The sequence below is a fragment of the Lampris incognitus genome, chromosome 14 (assembly GCF_029633865.1).
Source record: "Lampris incognitus isolate fLamInc1 chromosome 14, fLamInc1.hap2, whole genome shotgun sequence".
Taxonomy (NCBI): domain Eukaryota; kingdom Metazoa; phylum Chordata; class Actinopteri; order Lampriformes; family Lampridae; genus Lampris; species Lampris incognitus.
Window position 1 is genome coordinate 13,231,630 of NC_079224.1, and position 22,428 is coordinate 13,254,057.

At 46.5% G+C, this 22,428-nt stretch overlaps 1 protein-coding gene across 1 annotated transcript in view; it reads left to right on the forward strand.

Annotated features, from left to right (window-relative positions):
* The first annotated feature begins 8,954 nt into the window (after positions 1–8,954).
* The window catches only part of LOC130124327 (netrin-G1-like), a 74,306-nt gene continuing 60,832 nt past the window's right edge, over positions 8,955–22,428 (forward strand). The window contains exon 1 of the mRNA XM_056293785.1: positions 8,955–9,200. Within this exon, the coding sequence (XP_056149760.1) occupies positions 8,955–9,200 (246 nt within the window). The remainder of the gene's footprint in view (positions 9,201–22,428) is intronic.

Sequence of the window (22,428 nt, forward strand, 5' to 3'; positions counted from 1 at the left end):
GCTGCATATCATGCGGTCTCCACGGCCCGGACTCGGCGTCACGGCGGAGTCGAAACGCGCGTTCGGAGCGAGCCGTCGGGGCGGCTGTGCGCGGCGCCGCGCGGATCCCCGTCCTGTTGAATGGGACGTCATCTGCGCGTGGTCACCGCGGCGGCCCGGCTCGTAAAACCAACTGTGGTCACGCTCCCAGCCCCGCGCGCTCAAAACCCAGCCGGTCTTACTGCGACTTTCATCTACTCCCGCTCCCAAGTTGTTTCTTCTTCTTCTGCTTCTGCTGCTTCTTCTTCTTCTTCTCCTCTGCGAAATAAACCCTCAAGTATAGACATAAGGTAAGCGTGTTTTTGACTTGTCTCCGCTTTGTGGTCGTCGCTTCGGGGGGGGGGGGGGGAATAAACGAAGAAGAAGGCGTCGACGTTTACTTATTAGTTAGCCGCCGGTGCGTGTCGCGGTGTTAACGAGTCCCCCTGCGCGGACTTTGCGGACAGTTACCGCTGTAGCTGGGCCACACCGAGCCGGACGAGCTAGCCAGCCTCGTTTTTCGAGGCTGACGTGTTAAGAAAGGTGAACTGTGTGTCTCTGGAGAAGGTAGTACAGCCTCTAACTGGGTAATTTTGATCACCTATTAAGTCCGGTTCAACCTCCCCCCCCCCCGAATTTGACGTGCACGCGTAACACACTGGCCAGGCGTGTGCGTGCGTGTGTGCGTGTGTATGTGTGTGACAGTAGCAGAAATTAAGTGACTTGGTGAGTTGGCTATTTTCTCTAGGACCCCGCGGAGCGCTGGTGTGTAACTGGACATAGCGGCTCCATTAGAGGAGGATTTGCTTTTCTTTCTCCACCCCCCCCCCCCATTCAGAACTCGCCGTGGCAGAGAAACGGCTACCCCAAAAAACCAAAGGAAAAACAACAACCCGGTTTTGTGGCAAGAGTTGTTTGCACTGGGTAAACCGGAGCCGGTACTACGAGACTGCAATATATGTGCCGACGGACCTAAGTTTGATAACATCCTCGCACCGTGGACCCGTCTCGGGCTGACACTTGGGGCTCATTCCTGTGCACAACGCTGCGCCGAGAGCAGCGCTGCGTAAAATGAACCGAGCGACGCTGGACGCGGCCGATCGACGCGCGAGAGCGGGTCGTGAGTGACACCGCTGTCGGCCTGCTGTGCGTTGGAAGAGGGCAGCGCGTTAGCGTGGCGCAAAGTCGAGAAGAAAGTTCCCGACGATGCTTCGGGCTCGCCGGGGAAACGCCGCGTCCTTCAGGTGAATACGCGCGGTGTGAACCGGAGCAGGGCTGGCTCCGCTACCGCGCCACCTGGTGCGCCGCGTCCGGAGCGCCGCTCGCCGTTGCGAAGCGCGGAGGGAACTCACTCACCCGACGCCCCTAGAACAGCCCCGCCACGCCGCGGCGGGTCGCACCGAACTTGCTGAACGGGCCGCCTCGTCCGGGGAGCGAAATCAAAGCGAAACGCGTGAGTATTTGTCCTCATCGTTCAGATTACCCGTCTCCTCGTTTCGGGGGAGCAGCTGCATGACTCTAACGGCAGCGATGATTAAATGACGATAGAGCCTTTTGTCACGTCGGCCAGCGGCTTCATGGGTGGATCACGTGTCCTTTCCTAGGTTTGAATTGTTAGAAAGTAATGAGGCTGTAAGCAATGAAACAATCTGTTTTCTACATACACCGTGTACCGATTATGCTGCCCGCAAGGAGTTTGAGTGTGGAAAGAGGCCGTCCGTTTATTTTGTGCAAGAGACGACAGGTGCGTTAATTTCATGCACGACCGTCCAACGCCTTCCTCCGTTTCCCCTCCGAGCCTCCAACTTCGACCTGTTGCGCAGCAGGCCGCTGAAGTTACGCCGAGGTGCGCCTCAACTCTGCGCAAAATCCCGACTCGCCTTACCATGGATGTTGCAACGACGGGAATGGTACCGTCGAGTAAACAGGCCATTTTGCCGGGTTAACATTTGAACTTATTTGGGGAAATGTAGATGCATGGCCTGGCAGAATGGAGCGGGCAGGAGTCAGGACGCATAGGGTACGTTACTACAGCCCACTACTATACTGCATTTCACATTGCCGCACTTCTCTGCGTGTCAGCCCATCAGGGGGGAAAGGGTCGTAAATAATGCATGGCAGCAGATGTCATATGTGACGTGAGTTATTGGCACTCAAGAGGGACCGTTCCTCACCGCATCCTGGACGAGGCTTTTTGCATGCTCCCCCCACCCCACCCCACCACAACAAGGCTTTTGTGAAAGTCAGACAATGTGATTCCCACGGCCCCAAAGCATGCCGGGTGAAAAGTTCAGCCCGGAGACGTTAATTTGCTTGTCGTATGTGCTGACACGTTCACCGTTGCGCAGTTGACATTGCGAGAAAGACAGCCGAAAGAAGAAGAAGAAAAAAGGCAGATCGTATGAAAGAGGTGTAAAAGGTAAGATCAAGGAATTAATGGGAGGGGCGATGAGAAAAGGAGAGAGACTGAAAAGATAGACTGAGAGAGCGAGGGAGACGACGAGAGTGCTGAAAAGAATGCAAGAAAGGTGAGAGAGACAGATTAATGAGACAGAAAGAGAGAGAGAGGAAGAGAGAGGGAGAGAGAGAGAGAGAGAGGGAGGGAGGGAGCAAGAACAACAGTGAGAAAGGGGGAGAGGCAGAAGGAGACAAAGAGGATGAGAGAAGGAGCCATTTAGAAAAACGCACGATGAGAGAGAGGGGGTGAGGAAGAGACGGGGGAGAATGAAAGAGAGGAACAACGCAAACATGAGCCGGTCCTCGTTGCTGCTTTCCGGTCGAGCCCACCGTGGCGCACGTGGAAGGGCGTGTCTCTTTCCAATAAGAGCAGTGGAGGCTTCAACAGGTCTACTGGTGGACTCATCAGCCATTCACAAATCAGCTGACACTTATGAGTTATCGGCAAGTTGGCAGCATCAGTTTACGCAGCGTTAACAGTATGGCCATCCAAAATCTTACAGAGAGCTGGGGGCGGGGGCGGAGGCGCGGGGGGGGTTGCTGGTTGAAGTCAATTTCGCAGAGTGAACCAAATTGTCCGGTGCATCGATGTTTCAATCTGTGAAGACCAAGGGGGGAGGACAAAAGAAGTGGGGTTGGATGTAATGCCCCGTATTTCAGAACCGGTGGGTGCGCGCGCGCGCACGCACACACGCACACTTCACCAGCACCTGCGGTATCCTGCCCAGAATTCCAAGAGGCAACGGGAACCCGTGGTGAGAGCCATGGTTTTAGGGGAATTACTTGAAAATGAATGCAATTCCTACGCTCTCTCGCTCTCTCTCTCTGTGAGTCTAGCCGGGAGTTAGTAACCAATATAAGCCACGGGGCGCAGCAGCCTGCTGACTCTTAAAACACTCTGTCATGCTTGAGCGGCCCAGGGGGATGGAATGCAAGCGGACACAGGGGGGTGTTTCTGAGGCCTCGAAAACAACCGGCGAAAGAGAGAGGGAGAGGGAGAGGGAGAAGGAGGGGTAGAGGGAGAGGTAGAGGGCTGAAAGAAGCAGAGGGTGGAGAGAAACAGAAGAGGGAGCGAGATGGAATTGTTTGTTTTTACATGCAAAGAGGAAGCAAGACAAATCGAGGGAGAAATTCTAGACAGACAGACAGACAGACAGAGAGAGAGACAGACAGACAGACAGACAGACAGACAGACAGACAGACAGACAGACAGACAGACAGACAGACAGACAGAGAGAAAGAGAGAGAGACAGACAGACAGACAGACAGACAGACAGACAGACAGACAGACAGACAGACAGACAGAGAGAGAGAGACAGACAGACAGACAGACAGACAGACAGACAGACAGACAGACAGACAGACAGACAGACAGAGAGACAGACAGACAGAGAGAGAGAGAGAGACAGACAGACGGACGGACGGACGGACGGATGGACGGACGGACGGACGGACGGACAGACAGACAGAGAGAGAGAGAGAGAGAGAAACAGACAGACAGACAGACAGACAGACAGACAGACAGAGAGAGAGAGGGGTCGACGTTATGAGGTGATAGAGAGAAAGAGAAAAACCGGGAGGGAGGAAATCAAAGAGAGCGAAAACGAGAGGGAGAAACGGAGAGAAAGGGAATTGTTAGAGAAGAAGAGGTATAGATGGAGAGAGAGAACAGGTGGAGTAGTTAATATAAATTCTGTCTGCGTAGATACGGGAAAACTGATGAAATATTGATGACTTTTAATATAGAATTTGACCTCATATTTTCCTCATTGAAATTATGATATTCCGGTATTCCTCCCTGGTTATGAGGTGCAATGAGATGCTTGAACTATCCCCTTGGACCGTGGCCAGTGAAAGCAACACCAATTTTTATCCTGTACTAAAAACCTCAATGTTGCCTGTGAATTTAGATGCTTTTTTTTTCCAGTTACACCAGAGCCTCTGAGGGCGAGGCTACAGAATTACAGGATTAAATAATAACGACACCCATCCCCCCCCACCCCGCTTGGAGTCCTCTTCAATTATGACAGTGTATGGAATGAGTTTGATAAATGTATCAATATGCTCATTTGCATGCAACAGTCGTTTCCACATCAGACAAGAGAACTCTGAAACATAGTATACGTAGTATTTATTTGTATCCTGCCTCTGTGTTCCATTTCCACATCAGACAAGAGAACTCTGAAACATAGTATACGTAGTATTTATTTGTATCCTGCCTCTGTGTTCCATTTGGACTCTTCTGATACAGAATACTGTTCATCCAGGGTAGTACCATTTAGTCACAGATCGATTCTAACATCTTTGTTTCATCGGTACAGCTTTCGTTCCTCGTTGTGCCCAGGAATTAAACGTTAACCCAGTATTCCAGCATTCTAGCAGATACACTGACGCCCACTTTATTAGTCAGTTAATAAGGAATGAATAGTAAGGAACATATTATTAAAAAGGTGCTTAATCCAAATAGAAACTGTGTGCACGCGTGCACAGGTTTGTGTGTGTGACGTATGTGCCGCTGTACACGTTTGAGTATCTATATGTCTGTGTGTGTGTGTGTGTGTGTGTGTGTGTGTGTGTGTGTGTGTGTGTGTGTTCGTGATATCCATTACTTCTATCGCAAGGCCATCTCATAACGATCACCTAGTTCTGATTCAAATTTGACTCACGCAACCCTGTGGGGGATTTTTTTTTTTAAACAACACATTGGGGAAACAGTCCGACCCTGGGATCAGACTTGTAATTGGCCTCTTTTTAGAGGTCTTGCTGATTGACGTGACCATATTTAGTGAGTCGTATTATTCCTTTCTCCCCCTCACCTCTCTCGCTCCCCCACCAGAGATCTGTCAAATCAAGTCTGCCATCCGTTCCTCCTAACATGGCTCATGCTGAAAGGTCCATTGGGTGTGAAGTGGGATGCAGATAATTCCTCCGTTGTAAATGAACGAACATCATCTTTCATTACATTTGGGATATTCGAGCCCTCACATCCGCTGGCCATTTTATAAGAGGCGTAGTTTAGGCCGGTGAGAGGATATCAGTAATTGGCTGAAATAAAATTGAAGAGATTTATATCCCACAATTTGAAATAACGAGGTTAAGAATTTTGAATACCAGACTTGAACTGAATTGAATACCAGACAACCGAAGTACTGTAGAAGAAGAATTTTGAAATTCCTTGTTATGTTTCAGCAACGATTCCCAAAACACGCTTGCGTGTGTGCGCTCATACAAATGCTTCTATAAATCCTTTTTATTTATATTTCATGATCCCCCCCCCATATTCTCATCCTTTCATAAGACAAAGCATGTTTCATAGCGGTGGCTTATATATTAATTCGACTTCACTTGATAACTTCCATATTCTCGTCACCAAATACATCAGAAGGCCGTTGTCTTCTTTGAACATAAACAGGCTGTCGGTATCAAAGGCCGTATCCCAGGTTAGATGTGTCAGATACTGGGGAGGGGCTGACGAGCCCAGAGGCTGGGGAGTCGCACTGCTGTTCTGGAGACTGCAGAACCGATCCACAGGCCCGCCAGAAAGGGAACGTGAAGGACCCACCCGCACTGGTCCATTAATGGCAACCGAAAGTGCCAGTTTATGAAAATAATTGTCGCCGGTCATCAAAAACGACAGACGTGGGGGTGTCTGGGTAGCGTAGCGGTCTATTCCGTTGCCTACCAACACGGGAATCGGCGGTTCGAATCCACATGTTGCCTCCAGCTTGGTTGGGCGTCCCTACAGACACAATTGGCCGTGTCTGCGGGTGGGAAGCCGGATGTGGGTACGTGTCCTAGTCGCTGCACTAGCGCCTCCTCTGGTCGGTCGGGGCACCTGTTGGGGGGGGGGGGACTGGGAGGAATGGCGTGATCCTCCCACGTGCTTCGTCCCTCTGGTGAAACTCCTCACTGTCAGGTGAAAAGAATCGGCTGGCGACTCCACATGTATAAGAGGAGGCATGTGGTAGTCTGCAGCCCTCCCCGGATCAGCAGAGGGGGGTGAAGCAGCAACCGGGACGGCTCGCAAGAGTGGGGTAACTGGCCAAGTACAATTGGGGAGAAAAAGGGGGAGAAAAGCCACAAAAAAACAAAACAAAACAAAACGAAACGACAGAAATAAAAGAGTATATAGCTGTCCCATATTCTCCCCGAGCAAAAAGCTTAAGTACTGTAATAAAAATAAAATGGAGTTATTTATGTACAGATGACCCGTCTGCACACCAAGACTCTCCTTGGTTTTAATATAACTGTAATGCGGTTTTGAATGTTAATGATATTCAATACACACAAGTAACTCTTCTGGACACTGCCAGCAAGACGTTTATCACATTTTTAGGTAAAACCAGGAGATGTAAGTACCTTATATGGCTTCGGTTAAATATCACGTTTTTTTATTTTACCCCCCCCCCTTTTTTTCTCTCCATACTTATAGCCAACTACCCCACTCTTCCGAGCCGTCCCGGTCACTGTTCCACCCCCTCTGCCGACCCGGGGAGGGCTGCAGACTACCACATGCCTCCTCCAATACATGTGGAGTCACCAGCCGCTTCTTTTCACCTGACAGTGAGCAGTTTCGCCAGGGGGACGTTGCGCGTGGGTGAATTCCGCTATTCCCCCCCCAGCCCCCCTCCGAACAGGCGCCCCAACCGACCAGAGGGGGCGCTAGTGCAGCGACCAGGACACATACCCACATCTGGCTTCCCACCCGCAGACATGGCCAATTGTGTCTGTAGGGACGCCCGACCAAGCCGGAGGTAACACGGGGATTCGAACCGGAGATCCCCGTGTTGGTAGGCAACGGAATAGACCGCTATGCTACCTAGACGCCCCTGATCCCAGTTCTTAATAGCTATGCAGCAACTCACCGACGTCTTTTTGATTTGGCTAATTGTATTTGTTTTTTTTTTATTCTATTTTATTTCTAATTAATTTCATTCTTTAGATGTGGAGATGGGGGCAAATACATTTGCAAGTGCCCACGATCGTCAGCATCCACAGAGCTGGTGCCTATGACACTTGCTAACGTCTGATGTGCCTATGAAAACATCATACACATTTGGCAAAATCTGTTGCTGGATAAGTGCAGATTAATTTGAAGAAACTGCCATATTTTATGAATAGATATACTAGTCATAGTTATATACTGCACAGGAAAATAAACATACTTGTGAAAAAAAAGTAAAAGCTCGGCCCATCCGAGCATGTCGACAGTCAGCAGTGACTTAACTCTCATCTACGACGTCACTACTCGGTGTGAGGCAGGTGTGTACGGTTGCTCCATTTCATTTTCGCTGATAACTCACAAACGTTTTCCCTTAGACATAGAGACTGCGAGGGTCTCCACTGACTGCTGCCAGGCACCGTTAGCTGCCAGTTAAGGAATCTGACTGATGGTTTGTGATAGCTCAGAGAGTCCTACAATCCCTCGAATAGACCATTTCTTTCTCTCAATTTTACTTCAATATTTTCAATCTGGCTCTCAGGGCACCAGTAAGACGATGACGTTTGCAATTGCAGCTCCAGATCCTGCTAGTAAAGAAGCGTGGCACCTGAAAAAAAATAAATCATACCTTGAAATGTACTGAGTTGACAAATGGAAATTGGCCTTCCTGTATGGAATTCAAACGGAGATTACTTTGCAGAACAACTTAAATTTGAATTGCATACAGTGCTTTTTTGGCAAGGTTATTATCGAAAGGGAGATATAAATGGTGCAATTAGAATAAATTGTGTGTGTGTTTGTGTGTGTTTGTGTGTGTGGTAAGGGGTTAATCCTTGGTAGTTATTGATTGAATTAAGTACCTCAACTGTGTGTGTGTGTGTGTGTGTGTGTGTGTGTGTGTGTGTGTGTGTGTGTGTGTGTGTACGTGCATGCAAATTGATATGTGTGTGTGAGTGTGTGTGTGTGTGTGTGTGTGTGTGTGTGTGTGTGTGTGTGTGTGTGTCTGTTTATCCTTGTCAGAGATCAACATCTCTGTTACTTTCTCATGTATGAAGTCTAACTGTGGCATTGATCAGCCCTATCTCGTTCCTTTCTCCCACAGGATGCCGCCTGTGGTGAAAACATGATTAACAAGAGACCAATCTAAGTCAGCCGACACCCAGTGACCTACGAGGAGTGAGGACCACAGTGTCGCTTGCTCCCCCTCCACAGTGCGTCACATCTGACCGTTTGCTGACCTTTTGATCATCATCCCAACACCTTTGAAGGAGCTCGCTAATGACACCTCATCAGTGAGACACCCGTGGCAGCAACCAAAATTTACCAAACAAGGGCGCCAAAAGAAGCCAGAGGCACAGAGCTAGCAAGATGCTGCCGCAATTCCTAAATGCTCCATTGCAGCTTTTGAATCTCGGGTTTGATTAGAAAAGCCTGGGCTCTTTTGTCACAGCAGTGACCGAGGACCCAGTGGAGCAAAAAAGTAAAGACAGTTCACAACAGTTAAATATTTAGCAAAAAAAATATGAGAAGAGCAGCAATGCTTTGGCCCATGCTGTTAACAATACAAGCTGCATGTGCTGGGCTTGCTCGTGGCATGCAGCACTACCCAGCAGCTTGGGGACATTATGACGTGTGTAAGTCGCAGATTTACACAGAAGAGGGCCTGGCCTGGGACTACATGGCGTGCCAGCCAGAGGCCATCGACATGACAAAGTACCTGCGAGTGGCCCTCGACCCCCCAAACATCACATGCGGAGACCCGCCAGAGACGTACTGCGCTTTGGTGAGTTTCATCCTCGGCTCGCCTGCTGATGGAGACGAATGAGACTCTGGGCAGGATCGCACTACATACTACATAGTGGGTCAGGGATGGAGTGTGGTACAAGTGGGGCGATGTGCTTCTGCTGCAGAGATTAATGGACATATAGACCCATTGTGGAAGCATTCAAATACACGTGCTGACACACGTTCGCAAGAGGGAGCAAAAATGCTTAGACACACACAACTTAGACAAACAATCAGATAAACAGAGAGACACAGGCATGCAAATGCACTCCCATATACACAGTATGTGCACACAATCACACATAAACATGCACACACACATACACTCCTGTAAACAATGCATGCAGCTTGGAAACCGAGTTGGGAAAACAGACATGCACAAGCATACAGACACACACTTATACAGGCACTTGAAACACAAACACACGAGCACACTCAACGCACACTCGGATTGATAATAATGCAACTTGGAGGCACATTCAATCACACAAGGACGAGCTGCCACACAGACACACACGCCTGTTACCTACACAAACACGAACAGACAAACCTGTCATGAATGCACGCATGCATACTCACTGACTCAAGCTGCTTGACACGCAGGTTGGAGATACATTTGGAAGCGGAAATCTGTGTCGGAATGCACACATACACTTGTATGCACACATACACTCAAACGCACAAGTAGGTACACCCAGAAACAAAGGAAAGATCACCGTTGAAGGGATGTCATAATTGCGCTGGCACGGTTTTCATGCACCGCATGCGTAGCACCGGTGTTCAGCTTTGTGCTTCATCACCTCTTATCAACCATTTTATCGGCAGTTCAAACTCGGGTTGCATTTGTTTGGAATCACGCTGAAAAGTAGCGAGACCCCAAAGGCTCTCTTCACAGTGCTTCATCAGAAGTCGTACGCACACCCGTCGAGAGCTCCTGTGAGTAAATATTTACCAATTAAAATGGGCATCCTTCAAAGGAGGGTTTTTATTCTCCTGGCTCCAGATGGCATGGAGACATTTAATGCCACCACAGGACGGAAAAGAAGCCCGTTCCCCGTCGTGTGCAGCGTTCTGTTAAGTATTCCATCACAACAATCTAAAAGGTTCAGTGGCCTATTAGGTAAACCTGAATACACAACCGAAACATTACAAAGAGGGTATGGATAACAAATCAGCGAGACAGACAAGACAGACAGAGACAGAGAAAGACAGCGGTACAGAGAGACAGATAGTGGAAGGGGTTTTGGGTGGAACATGTTTTGCATTACATCAGTAATACCTATTTTGAAATGACATCGGCGAGACAGCTATATAAATATTCTCTTAGGGAATGACGTAGGGGTGACCAGGGGTTTTTCACAGTCCCTGGTGTAACGGTTGCTGGTCTAGATGTGCCTTGAGCCTTATTCCTGTTGATCTGTTTTTGTTATTTCTCTGCTAAATAAGAAATGGAGTCCCAACTACTACACCTACAGTGTGTAGTTATCTCAATCTGTCATTTGGTATTGCACTTCTCTCTGTGTGCAATATAATAGACCAACTCTGCTATCCATTTTTCAGTGTTCAGTCTGGTATAGAAGGCATCTCTAAAGCATTTCAGAGTAGTCTTTAAGAATTTAAAATCACTTTACAGTAATCGCTCAGTGCAGTAAATGTTAAGTAAAAAGTCTTGGTGGCCTTAGTGCACTGATTTTTTTTGTTTGTTTTTTTTTTTTTGGTCTGTTGTTGTTTTTTTTGTGGATTTCCCCCCCTTTTTCCCCCCAATTGTATCCGGCCAATTACCCCACTCTTCCGAGCCACTCCAGGTGCTGCTCCACCCCCTCTGCCGATCCGGGGAGGGCTGCAGACTACCACATGCTTCCTCCGATACATGTGGAGTCACCAGCCGCTTCTTTTCACCTGACAGTGAGGAGTTTCGCCAGGGGGGACGTAGCACGTGGGAGGATCACGCTATTCCCCCCAGTTCCCCCTCCCCCCCGAACAGGCGCCCTGGCCGACCAGAGGAGGCACTAGCACAGCGACTAGGACACATACCCACATCTGGCTTCCCACCCGCAGACACGACCAATTGTGTCTGTAGGGATGACCGACCAAGCCGGAGGTAACACAGGGATTCGAACCTCTGATCCCTAAGTTCGTAGGCAATTGAGTAGACCGCTACGCTACCTGGACACCCCGGTGTCTGAGTATTTTTTATAGCTTAAACTAAATATGCTTGGTAAGACAATTTGCACACATATTCCCCCTGGATGACCAGTTATGCTAAACATTTAAGTGGTCATGACACTGAGGAGCTTTGACAAAATGATCCATATCATAATATGTGATGTGGGATTTAAAATATGCCAATATTTGACCCCAAGCGTGCCTTTTCTTTTCATTTGACAGATATTCAAGACCCTCGTCATTTTGATGATCATAAACACGGTCTCTGCCCGAACTAGCTTTAACGACTGTTGTCTGTTTCATCTGTTTACATTCTTAGCTGGCACACAGGCAGGCTGACACGGGTGACCTTATCCACTGCTGCTGCCAGAGAGATAGTTGAGCAATGAGGGGAGCATGCAAATGAGATCTCACAGCCAATCATTAAGCCCCCTGCAGTTGCGAGACCAGACTAATCAGGTTTCCCTCGAGTCGTCGAGCCTCATCTTGGATTGTCAAAGAATCCTCAATGGCTCCTTTCTCCGTGCTTATGATTCCCATCTCTGTCTGTTTGCATTCAAGGGTCTTTTCTCCCGTCCGTTCTAATCTCCGTAGAGAATAGTCAAGCCAGAGGTTCTGTTTTTGAAAAGGGTGTGGGTCACTCAAAAAAGCAGGTATTCTACATCTTGAAATGCTACATTTGGCCTTTTTCTTGTGGCGTTTGTTTGAGAACTCTGTCCCCCTGAATGGCTGGAAGGAGCAAAAGACGAGACGGGGATAAAGGGTGTCTAGGACAGGTGTTGTGCATCAGGGAGTTAGCCTTGTTTTTATTTTTAGCTGCAGAGCATCAGGGGGTTCTTCAAAATGTGTTGGTATTCAGCCTCTCCTGCGGTGTGCTGTCATTCAACTTTGGTTAAAAAAAAAAATTTTTTTCTCCCTGTTCCAGTAGGAACAGGTTCCATCCTATCTTGCCTATGGTCCCGTGTTACCTCCGGCTTGGTCCCGTGTTACCTCCGGCTTAGTCATTGGCCATGTCTGCGGGTGGGAAGCCAGATGTGGGTATGTGTCCTGGTCGCTGCACTAGTGACTCCACCTGGTCAGGGGGAGGGGGAACTGGGGGGAATAGCATGATTCTCCCACGCGCTACGTCCCCCTGGTGAAACTCCTTACTGTCAGGTGAAAAGAAGCAGCTGGTGACTCCACATGTATTGGGGGAGGCATGTGGTAGTCTGCAGCCCTCCCCAGATTGGCAGAGGGATTGGAGCAGTGACTGGATGGCTCGGAAGAGTGGGGGTAATTGGCTGGATACAATTGGGGAGAAAAAGGGGGACCCCCCCCCAAATCAGAAAAGAAACAGGTTCTATTCAGCATTATTTTTCATGAGTGTAAAACAACACAACCAAAATACATAAATCAATGTTCATGTCGAGGGATTTGAATTTATAAATGTATTGTTCGCCTTTATTTAATTTTTAGCCCCACTTCCTGTTGTAATTAATGGAATTTAAGAAGTTTTTAATATGCAGCAGTTTTATAGAGATTAATACAAATGATCCAGTTAGAAACACGAGCGGTGGATAGGCAAAGCGATTATTACTCGACTGCGCCACATGGGCCTAATGAACAATGACTGCTGAATGCAGAAGAATGTCTCCAAAACGCATTTGCATCCAAAACCCCTCAGTTTATTTTCCAATTTTGGTTAGAAGGCAGGAGTGTGCTTTTTATTACTCTTCTCACTCTCTTTATCTCGTCTGAATCAGTTTAGCTGTGGTGGATTTAATGACAATGCGTGACAGCAACGGTCCATTTGGTCTACTTCAATGAGGGAGGAGGTTTCATTTTCATGCAATTCATTTCTCCCACTAGATTAAACCACATCATTTATAGCCGTGAAGTCAGGGGCAGGAACATTATCTGGGTATATGAACAGGAATTCAGCAACAGTTTGCCCCTACAACCCTAAAACTACGAATCTGGAAATGCTGCACAAATTAAATCTATTGTATGACTCTATTTTTCATGAGAGTAAATGTCATTATTTAATATCATCATGTGGCTATGGGTTCATGATCCATAGACTTCTCCACCATAGACCTCTACTCCTTCATAAAAACACTTGCAGAGAAATTGCCATGGTGAAAAGGTATGTGATATATGACTATCTTGATTACAAAAACTTGTGACTGGAGTTAGTATTTCATATACCAGTGTGGAAGGACTGGAGGAGGTCCTAAAGATGACACGTGGTCTCCTCCATCATCTATCAACAAGGTGACCTTGAAATTAATTCCCAACCAAATGAGTTTGAAGCCATTATCATTTTTAGTTTTGGCCTAGTTTTGTTAGATGGTATAGGCCTGCCTGCAAGACAGTATCTTGCCATACGTATGCATTCAAGTCACTGCTTAAAATGAAAACATTTGTGAGAGCAATGCAGATGTGCTGCTTATTCTCATTACCCTGAGTTTAACTGGGTAGATTATTGTAATTCCTCTGAACTTTGTTCTGCTCTCCGAGTGTGCATGAAAGGAGCTATGGCTGCCAGATCACCACACGGCCCTCAGTGGAGGCTTAGGAAGGGAGGACAAGACGAGAGTTCCCACTAAGCTGCTTGGAGTCTGCCTCACTATTGACAGTCCCCGCAACAAACTTATCTTTGTTGGCGATGATTGGAGTCATTGTGAGTTCTGGATCAGTGTCTGGTGTGACCACGAGGACTGATGTCAAACAGTTCAGAAAGTAAAAACCCAGTATCGAATGTGACATTTGAGATACTGCGTGACATCCAATCCAGAAGGTAACCTTTTCTGTGTTCGGTTCATTGGTCTTGGAGTAATAAATGTACTCTGTCAGATGATCCTGCCCTTGTGTACTACTGCCATTGTGTGGCCATAGGGTAGCAATCCAGCTGCCTTTAAGTCGATGGCAGGTGCCAGCTCCGGTTGTTCTCCGCACCTGCCGTTGTGCCCTTGAGCAAGGCACTGGACTCCTCCTGGACTCTCCAGGCCAGTGTTTCTCAACCCAGTCCTCAAGGAACCCCTATCCTGCATATTTTCTTTGCAACCCTGAATAGGTACCTGTTTGTAGTTATTCAACCAATCAGCAATGAATTTTGTCAGATGTTGCACACCTTGCATAATTAAGTGCTGCGAGATGATTGGTCGAGTAAGTACAAGCAGGGCTACCTATGCAGGGTTACAATGAAAATCTGCAGGATAGGGGGTCCTTGAGGACTGGGTTGAGAAACACTGCTCCAGGCACTGTTCTGCAGTTACCCTCTGCTTCAGCCTATGTGTGTTTGTGTACGTTTCTGGAGGGATTAAATAGGTTAAATACAGAAGACAAATTTCTCCTTGGGATTATTTTCTTCTTTTTCTCCATATTAAAAGTGCTAAAGAATCAGGTGTCCTGGTGGCGTGGTGGTCTATCCCGTTGCCTATCAACACGGGAATTGCCGGATCGAGTCCCCATGTTACCTCTGGCTTGGTCGGGCGTCCCTACAGACACAATTTGCCATGTCTGCAGGTGGGAAGCCGGATGTGGTGTATGTGTCCTGGTCGCTGCAATAGCACCTCCTCTGGTTGGTCGGGGCGCCTGTTCAGGGGGGAGGGGGAACTGGGGGGAATAGCGTGATCCTCCCACGTGCTACGTCCTCCTGGAGAAACTCCTCACTGTCAGGTGAAAAGAAAGGGCTGGTGACCCCACATGTATTTGGAGGAAGCATGTGGTAGTCTGCAGCCCTCCCTGGCTTGGCAAAGAGGGTGGAGCAGTGACCGGCGCGGCTTGGAAGAGTGGGGTAATTGGCCAAGTAGAGGGGGAAAGGAGGGGGGGGGGCCTCCAAAAAAGAAAGTACTAAAGAATCAACAAGTGGGCTAGTGTCTAGACTAATTTAGCTGTTGCACCTACCCAGAGCAATTTATACTTTGAGTGAAATAGTCGGATAAGCTTCACTTCCTAAATCACTGAAATTATAACTGAATAACCAGAGGGGAAAAGCCAAGGCTGACACAACGTACATCAGTGGTTTTAAACCATCAGTGGTTTTCAAACTGGAGGCTCGCCGGACGTCTATAATAAACACATTTTGTTTGGAGGCAGAGAAAAAAAAGGCCATATTTATTTCCATACTTTTTGAGTCAAAGGAAACAATGCAATGGTTTAAATGTATTCCAAAATACCACTAAAATATTTAATGCTGAGATGCCTTCTTTGTTTCAGTACAGCATTAGAGGCCCATGACTAAAGACTGGAAAGGGGACTAATACTGCATTGATAAAGAATGTTAATTATCTTGCTTTTCATCCGGCAATGAGAAAGTATTGCCTATTTTACTGCAAAAAAATATTTGTTGGGTCCAGGGCCAAAAAGTATCTGCACAGGTGGGGTCATGGTATGAAGAAGTTTGTGAACCCCTGATTTACATGTCGTCAGCAGCTCCCATCTGGTTATCATTCTGGGCCTACAAGATGGAGATGACATGCTAGTCCCGGCATCACTGGAATTGTTTCCAGCATGTTGAAAATAAAAGGTAGTTCAGAGGCCATACTAGCACTTTTCCATTGTCCCTCTTTGATCTGCATGCCCTCCTATCATGGGTGAAATTCACTCATCCATACATCTGTTTGGAGCCAAGGAACAGTTGGAGCATTGAGTTTCGCCCCCATCACATCACCCCGATGCCCTTGACTTTGTTCTGAACTGGCCCTGCCCGGTGCATCATCACCGCACCGCTGCTCACCAAGACACCAAGATGACATGCAACATGTCCCCAGACTTCATGAAGGGAGAGGGTACGGGGAAAGGGTGGGGGTGGGGGGAGGGATGTCATCATTTATTCTCTCAAATCGGCTGCCACCTCTTTTGTCTCCTCGCTTTTTTTAATTTCCTCATCCCTTGTTTTCTGTCAACTGATGACGCATAATAGCCATGCCTTGTTTGAACACGGCGGAGGTTTTGAGGCTCCATGTGAGGCGGGCGCTTGACAGATGAAGATTTGCCAGCGTTATTCCGCGGGACCTGTGACAGGTTAATTCTTAGAGGACTGTAAATACAAAGGCGGATGAATTATGCATGTAGACATAAAAGAAAGAGACAGGTTTTATGATCTGCCTGGACAGCTTTACATCTGAATGCACATTTGCTGTCCATAATGAATCCCAAGGAACCAAAGGCACAACCGCTCTCTCCTTTCTACTCCTTTTGAGAGCACGCACAATACTTTCAAAGCTGATTTTGAGCACTTCCACACAGGCGTACGGAGACAGACTGTACACCCAGCTTCGCTCAGCATTGCAGTGTAAGCTCATAGGCTGATGATAACCATTATGTAACCACGTGCTCCAGGATCTCCCATGTTTTCTATTAGGGTTGGTGAAAAAAACACCACCAAAGATTCGTCAGGAATATTGAGAAGAGTGCAGCAAACAGCACAGCTTCTGCAACAAACACACAACAGGCTCATCTGAAACGAAGTCACATTCCAGTACCTGGGCTGACATACCACAGCCAGGCTCCTGTAAGTGAACGACAATCAAACCTTGATTTTCCTTGATATCATAATTTAAAAAAACTCGAGGGGGCAATTAAAATTCTATTTCGGTAATGATTATCTTATCAGTTTGCTGTGAGATTCCCCTGGATTTTTTTTTTTAATGAGATTTTGACTTGGCTTTCTCAGTCGTGCCAGGGTCGAGTCAAATTCATTTGAATTATTACAAAGGGAATTTTTAAAATTCAAAACTTCTACTGACATGAAAAGACTGATCCTACCTGTAGTTTTAAACTCAATGAAAAAAATCAAACCAGCAGTACGTGAAAAATTCAGATTAACAGCGAATAAGATAAGCAAATCATTTTGTTTAGGGTTGAGTCACGTTATATATTTTTTTCCCACAACATTCTGAGAAAAGGGGTCGAGTTAATTTCACGTTTTCCAATTGAAATGCTATTAAATTAAGCGATATTACCTGGAAATCCGTGGGATAGCCCATCTTATCTTATAGAAAGCTATCATTTTTCCAAAAGAAAATTCTCAAAACAAGTGCAGCTACATGGAAACACCTGAAGTGATCTCATCCCATGGGCAGACGTCAAGATCAAATAAAATACTGAATGGCTTGTTTGAATAGATGTTTTTTTAGCAGCAAATATATGTTTAAGGGAGATATTACAACCTCTAGGGTCAAGCTTAAAGGATGGGTTCATTTATTTTTAATCCAGACCTCGTGAAACCGTTGTCAGGCACCATTTAGAATCACACCGATGAAAACTTCATACATCGTTTCACTATCCTGAAACTTAACACTTCGCTAAATTTTCTCAAAGGGCTTCAACACATTCCAGAAGGGTGATGATGTAAGCCTTCAGAAACAGCTGTACGCCTCCTTTAAAAAAACGCACAGCTCACAATACAGCCAGACATATCTTAATGAAGGCAGACGCAACCCATGTTTTCTATCAAGTTAAAATGACTTTTTTACTGACCTTCCACAAAATACACTTTCCTTGCTACATCTAGGTTTGTTCGCTGTGGTAGTGCACGGCTGCAGCAAAGATGGTTTGCCTGAGTAAGATGTATCACTAGCTGTCTCTTCCCTCATTCCTTCATTTGTGAGCGCCCTCTACCGCAAGTACGTGCAAACAGCATTTGAGACGAGTGGCGAGATATGGCTGAGACGTGGCTACATGGATAACACATACTGCAACGACCACGGATGTGTAGACTCACTAGCCAGTTGGCTAATGGGTTGGACCCTTTAGTCGACTGGTTAATGTAGTCGCCCGTGCGGGAGACCCGAGTTCGCGTCCCGGCTGCGGCGGTGGTTCCCGGCTGCCCTCCAGATTCCTACACTGGTGTCGGAAGTGGGACGGTGAGACCGTGAGGCCATCTGAAGCGCGTGCGCCCAGAGGCATGAGGGAGCTGCCTCCTGAATTCGCCGCAATACTAATCCTCTAATTCTAATACTAAAAAGTAAACACTTCCAGAACCTTCTTTTTTAGGTTCTGGAAGGTGCTGTGTCCAATTATATTCAAACTCCATTGTTTAATAAGGCCACTCAAGTCTCTACCTTATACAATAATTTCAGAAGCCAGCTACCACAGAGCTCAACAGTGACTGCCCACTTTTTGAACAGCTCCGGAAGTAAATTCCCCATCCATTCACTCTACTGACGTTTCATAAAATCCTTATTTAAAGAGTTTTAATCCTGGAACTAACCCAACCAACTATGAGAGGAACCCTGACCATAAAACATTTGATTTGGAGCAACAAAAAAAATTAGAAAACGGAAAAATAGTCAAAAATAGTCAACAACAAAAAAAGGCAAAGCCTGTGTACATAATCATTTTAAGAGTGAAGGAGCTACTCATCCCATAAACCACTGCGAATGATACCTTTCCAACGACTTCCAACCTAACGATAGTTTAGCGCACTTCTTAAATTTAACCTTTGACGTTATTATAGTGTTTATATTTTTAATAATAGTGTTGTAATATATTGTTGCATTGTGTTTGTGTGTACAGGTATGTGTGTGTGTGTAGATATATATATTGTTTCATATAGTGTATAGTATAGTTTATAGTGTTGTCATTGACATGGTACAGCACTTTATTCCTGACTGCGATCACCATCGGGTGTCCATCAATGCCGGTTCCACCGATTCCCCACGAGTGTGTCGGCAAAGAACCATTGGATCAGATGTATAAGGTAATAACGTTACTTGTTTTGGATAAATGTGATTCATGATCCAGTTACATTCACGTAGCTAACATTATCATAATATTATATGAGTTAGTCACAACCGAATAAGATAAGCAACTAGCTATGATCTTGATTCTATTTTGCAGTATTATGTTAGCCAGTTACATAGTCATTCAGTATTATTTATTCCTTGCCCTTATACTACCCAAATTACTATATAGCACTGCTAGTCATATTTTTCAACATGTACACTTCATTTCATCTACAGCTCTAACTCTCTTTCCCACAAGTCTTTGTCGTTATCAGCATTGACTTGGTAGCTAATTATGTACTTTGCTATGCTATATAATTGGGGTTTTTTAATAGATATTTTTACTTTAACATGTTTAATATTTTTACTTTAATCCTGTGTAGAACACCATATGTATAATTATTATTTTCTTCTTTCAGACGTGCAGACCGGAGGCCCAGTGACAGTTCTAGAGTGTGCCGGCTACCATTTTACAGAGGGACTTGAGAGGGGTCCAATATGGTTCCCCAGGCGTGGGAAGAGTCTGTCCGTGGAGGGCAATCCACCTGTGAAGGAGAGTCTACCTGTGGAGGAGAGTCCGCCCGTGGAGGCCAATCCACCTGTGGAGGAGAGTCTGCCCATGGAGGGCAGTCCACCTGTGGAGGAGAGTCTACCTATGGAGGGGAATCCACCCGTGGAGGAGAGTCTGCTCATGGAGGGCAATCCACCCATGGAGGAGAGTCTGCTCATGGAGGGCAGTCCACCTGTGGAGGAGAGTCTGCCTAAAGAGGACAGTCTGCCCGTGGAGGGCAGTGCACCCCTAGAGGAGAGTCTGCCCATGGAGGGCAGTCCAGCCAAGGAGGAGAGTCTGCCAGTGGAGGGCAGTCTGCCCCTAGAGGAGAGTGTGCCTCTTGACAGTGTGCCGACACCCAAATGCCAATGTTTAAGGTACTCTGCATCAACCCTCGATGAAAAGGTTCTTAGGATGGAAACTGGCCTCCCAGACAGAAGCATTTTCAACACCTTCACTGTCTATATGAGAAGATTTAAAGAGGCCATTGTTTATTTATTTTGCTGACTGGAAGGTAGAATCCCTGTCACTTGATGACCAGATCTTCATGACTCTCATGACGCTCCATCATAACTACATCAACTTGCATCTTACTCGGCGCTTCCAGGTTGCTCCATTTGTGTGACGAATGTAGTACTTACATTCATCTATGTTTTCCACGAGTTGTGGTTCAAGGACACCGTGCCAAGTCAGGAGAAAAACCTGTCAAGCTTACCCTCTTCATTCCAGATGTATTGCGACTGCAGGATGGTCATAAACTGCACAGACGTTGAAATTGCTACTCCAAGCTCCATGGACCTTCAGAAGCACACCTACTCCTCATACTGAGGCATGCATTAATTTAAATCTTGCTAGGTGTGGCACCAAACACTGTGATAACATACTGCAGCAAATTGTATCCTGGATCAGTCTCTGACAAGACCATCGTGAGGTCTTCCTGGAGGTCTTCAAGTCAGGTGATCTTACATTTGCTTATAAAGGATTTCTAATCCAAGACATTATGCCAGAAGGTGTCAGTGTGAACATACCACCATTTTTGCATCATGGCAGGTTGACAAAGAGTGAGATTAAATTTACTAAAGACCTTGCATGGAAGAGAAGCCATGTTGAAAGGGCAAATGTCCCTTTGAAAGAATATAAAATCTTGCGTTTCATTCCTCACACCTTGCGAAGCAATGCGGACGTGGGCTTTGGTGAATCTTCAGAGTCCCGTGATCGAAGAAGTCGTGCTTACTTTGGATGAGAAACTTCCAGTTTGCAGAGCCCACCACAGTGCGACAGGAACCCTTGATTCTTTTTATTTCGATTGCGTTACATTCATCCATTATCCAAACCGCTTATCCTTACCTAGGGCTGCGGGGATGTTGGAGCCTATCCCAGCAGTCATTGGGCGGAAGGCGGGGAGACACCCTGGACAGGCTGCCAAACCACAGGGCCGACACACATTCACACCTAGGGATAACTTAGTATGGCAGATTCACCTGACCTACATGTCTTTGGACTGTGGGAGGAAACCGGAGCACCCGGTGGAAACCCACACAGACACGGGGAGAACAGCAAACTCCACACAGAGGATGACCCGGGATGACCCCCAAGGTTGGACTACCCCAGGGCTTGAACCCAAGACCTTCTTGCTGTGAGGTGACCGCACTAACCACTGTGCCACCGTGCTGCCTTGCATTACTTTTTTTGTCCCTAATTGACCTTCCCTTTTGACTTTTTTATAGAATGGATTTGATAACTCTGTAAGACTCATGACATATCAATATGTATATCTTGTACTGTTTGAAATTACATCATATTAATATGTATGTCAGCACAGTGTCGCATTACCTCTTAAATCACACTGGACTCGCAATCAAGGCTTAATAATAATAATAATAATAATAAAGGCTTGCCCTTGTTAACCGATTCTAATGGTGTGTGTGCATCAGAGGAAGAAAGATTTTTTCAGGAGAAATCATAAAGCTGGTCAAAGGGGTGGAGATGTGAAATAAAGACGGGAATACTAGTGAGATGACAGGAAACTGTTGCAACCCACCTCCCCTCAGGAAACCCAGCCATCATGTTGTCAGGCCCTATCGATCTCTGTTAGGGGGAAAGAGAGAATTATAGACAGAAAGAGAAGAGGAACTCGGGGAAAGAGATGGTGAGAGGCAAAAAGTAAAAGAGAGAGAGAGAGAGCGCTGTTCGTTTCCCCAAAAGTAGCTTGCTTGACTTGATCATGCCCAGTAAAAGGGTGACATTTCAGTAATGCTTTATTCCCCTCTCTGGCATTTCAAATTAATAAAAGCTCCTAATAACAAGGCAGATTGAATAGATAGAGGGGGAGTTATAACACTGCAAGCTAACTCGCTGACGAACAATGCAACTCTTTTATTCTCTCTCCCTGTCTCTCCCTCTCTGTTTCATCCCATTTTCTACTAATTTCCCAATGATGACCCCTGCATCTCATTGAGAATGGCTGTGCACCAAGTCCCCGTTCTCTGATTTTCTTCTCATTGAGGAAGCACTCAGACTGCCCCAGTGGCAGCGTTTCTAATGTTCCAGAGCTTATTACATGAAATAAGTGTCAAAATCTACTTTACATAATGGTGTTTTTTTCCCCTAACATCCTGGGATATTATTCCTGTGGATGCATTTTGGTCTAATTGAGGGGAAAATACAAAAACGCTTGCTTTTTATTATTTTCAAGCAGTCCCAACAGAGGTGCTAAAAGTAAATCCAAGGCCCCCTCCGAAGATATAATCTCACTTGGGGCATCCTTATAGTCCCCCTTTCTTTAAGAAGATACGTAG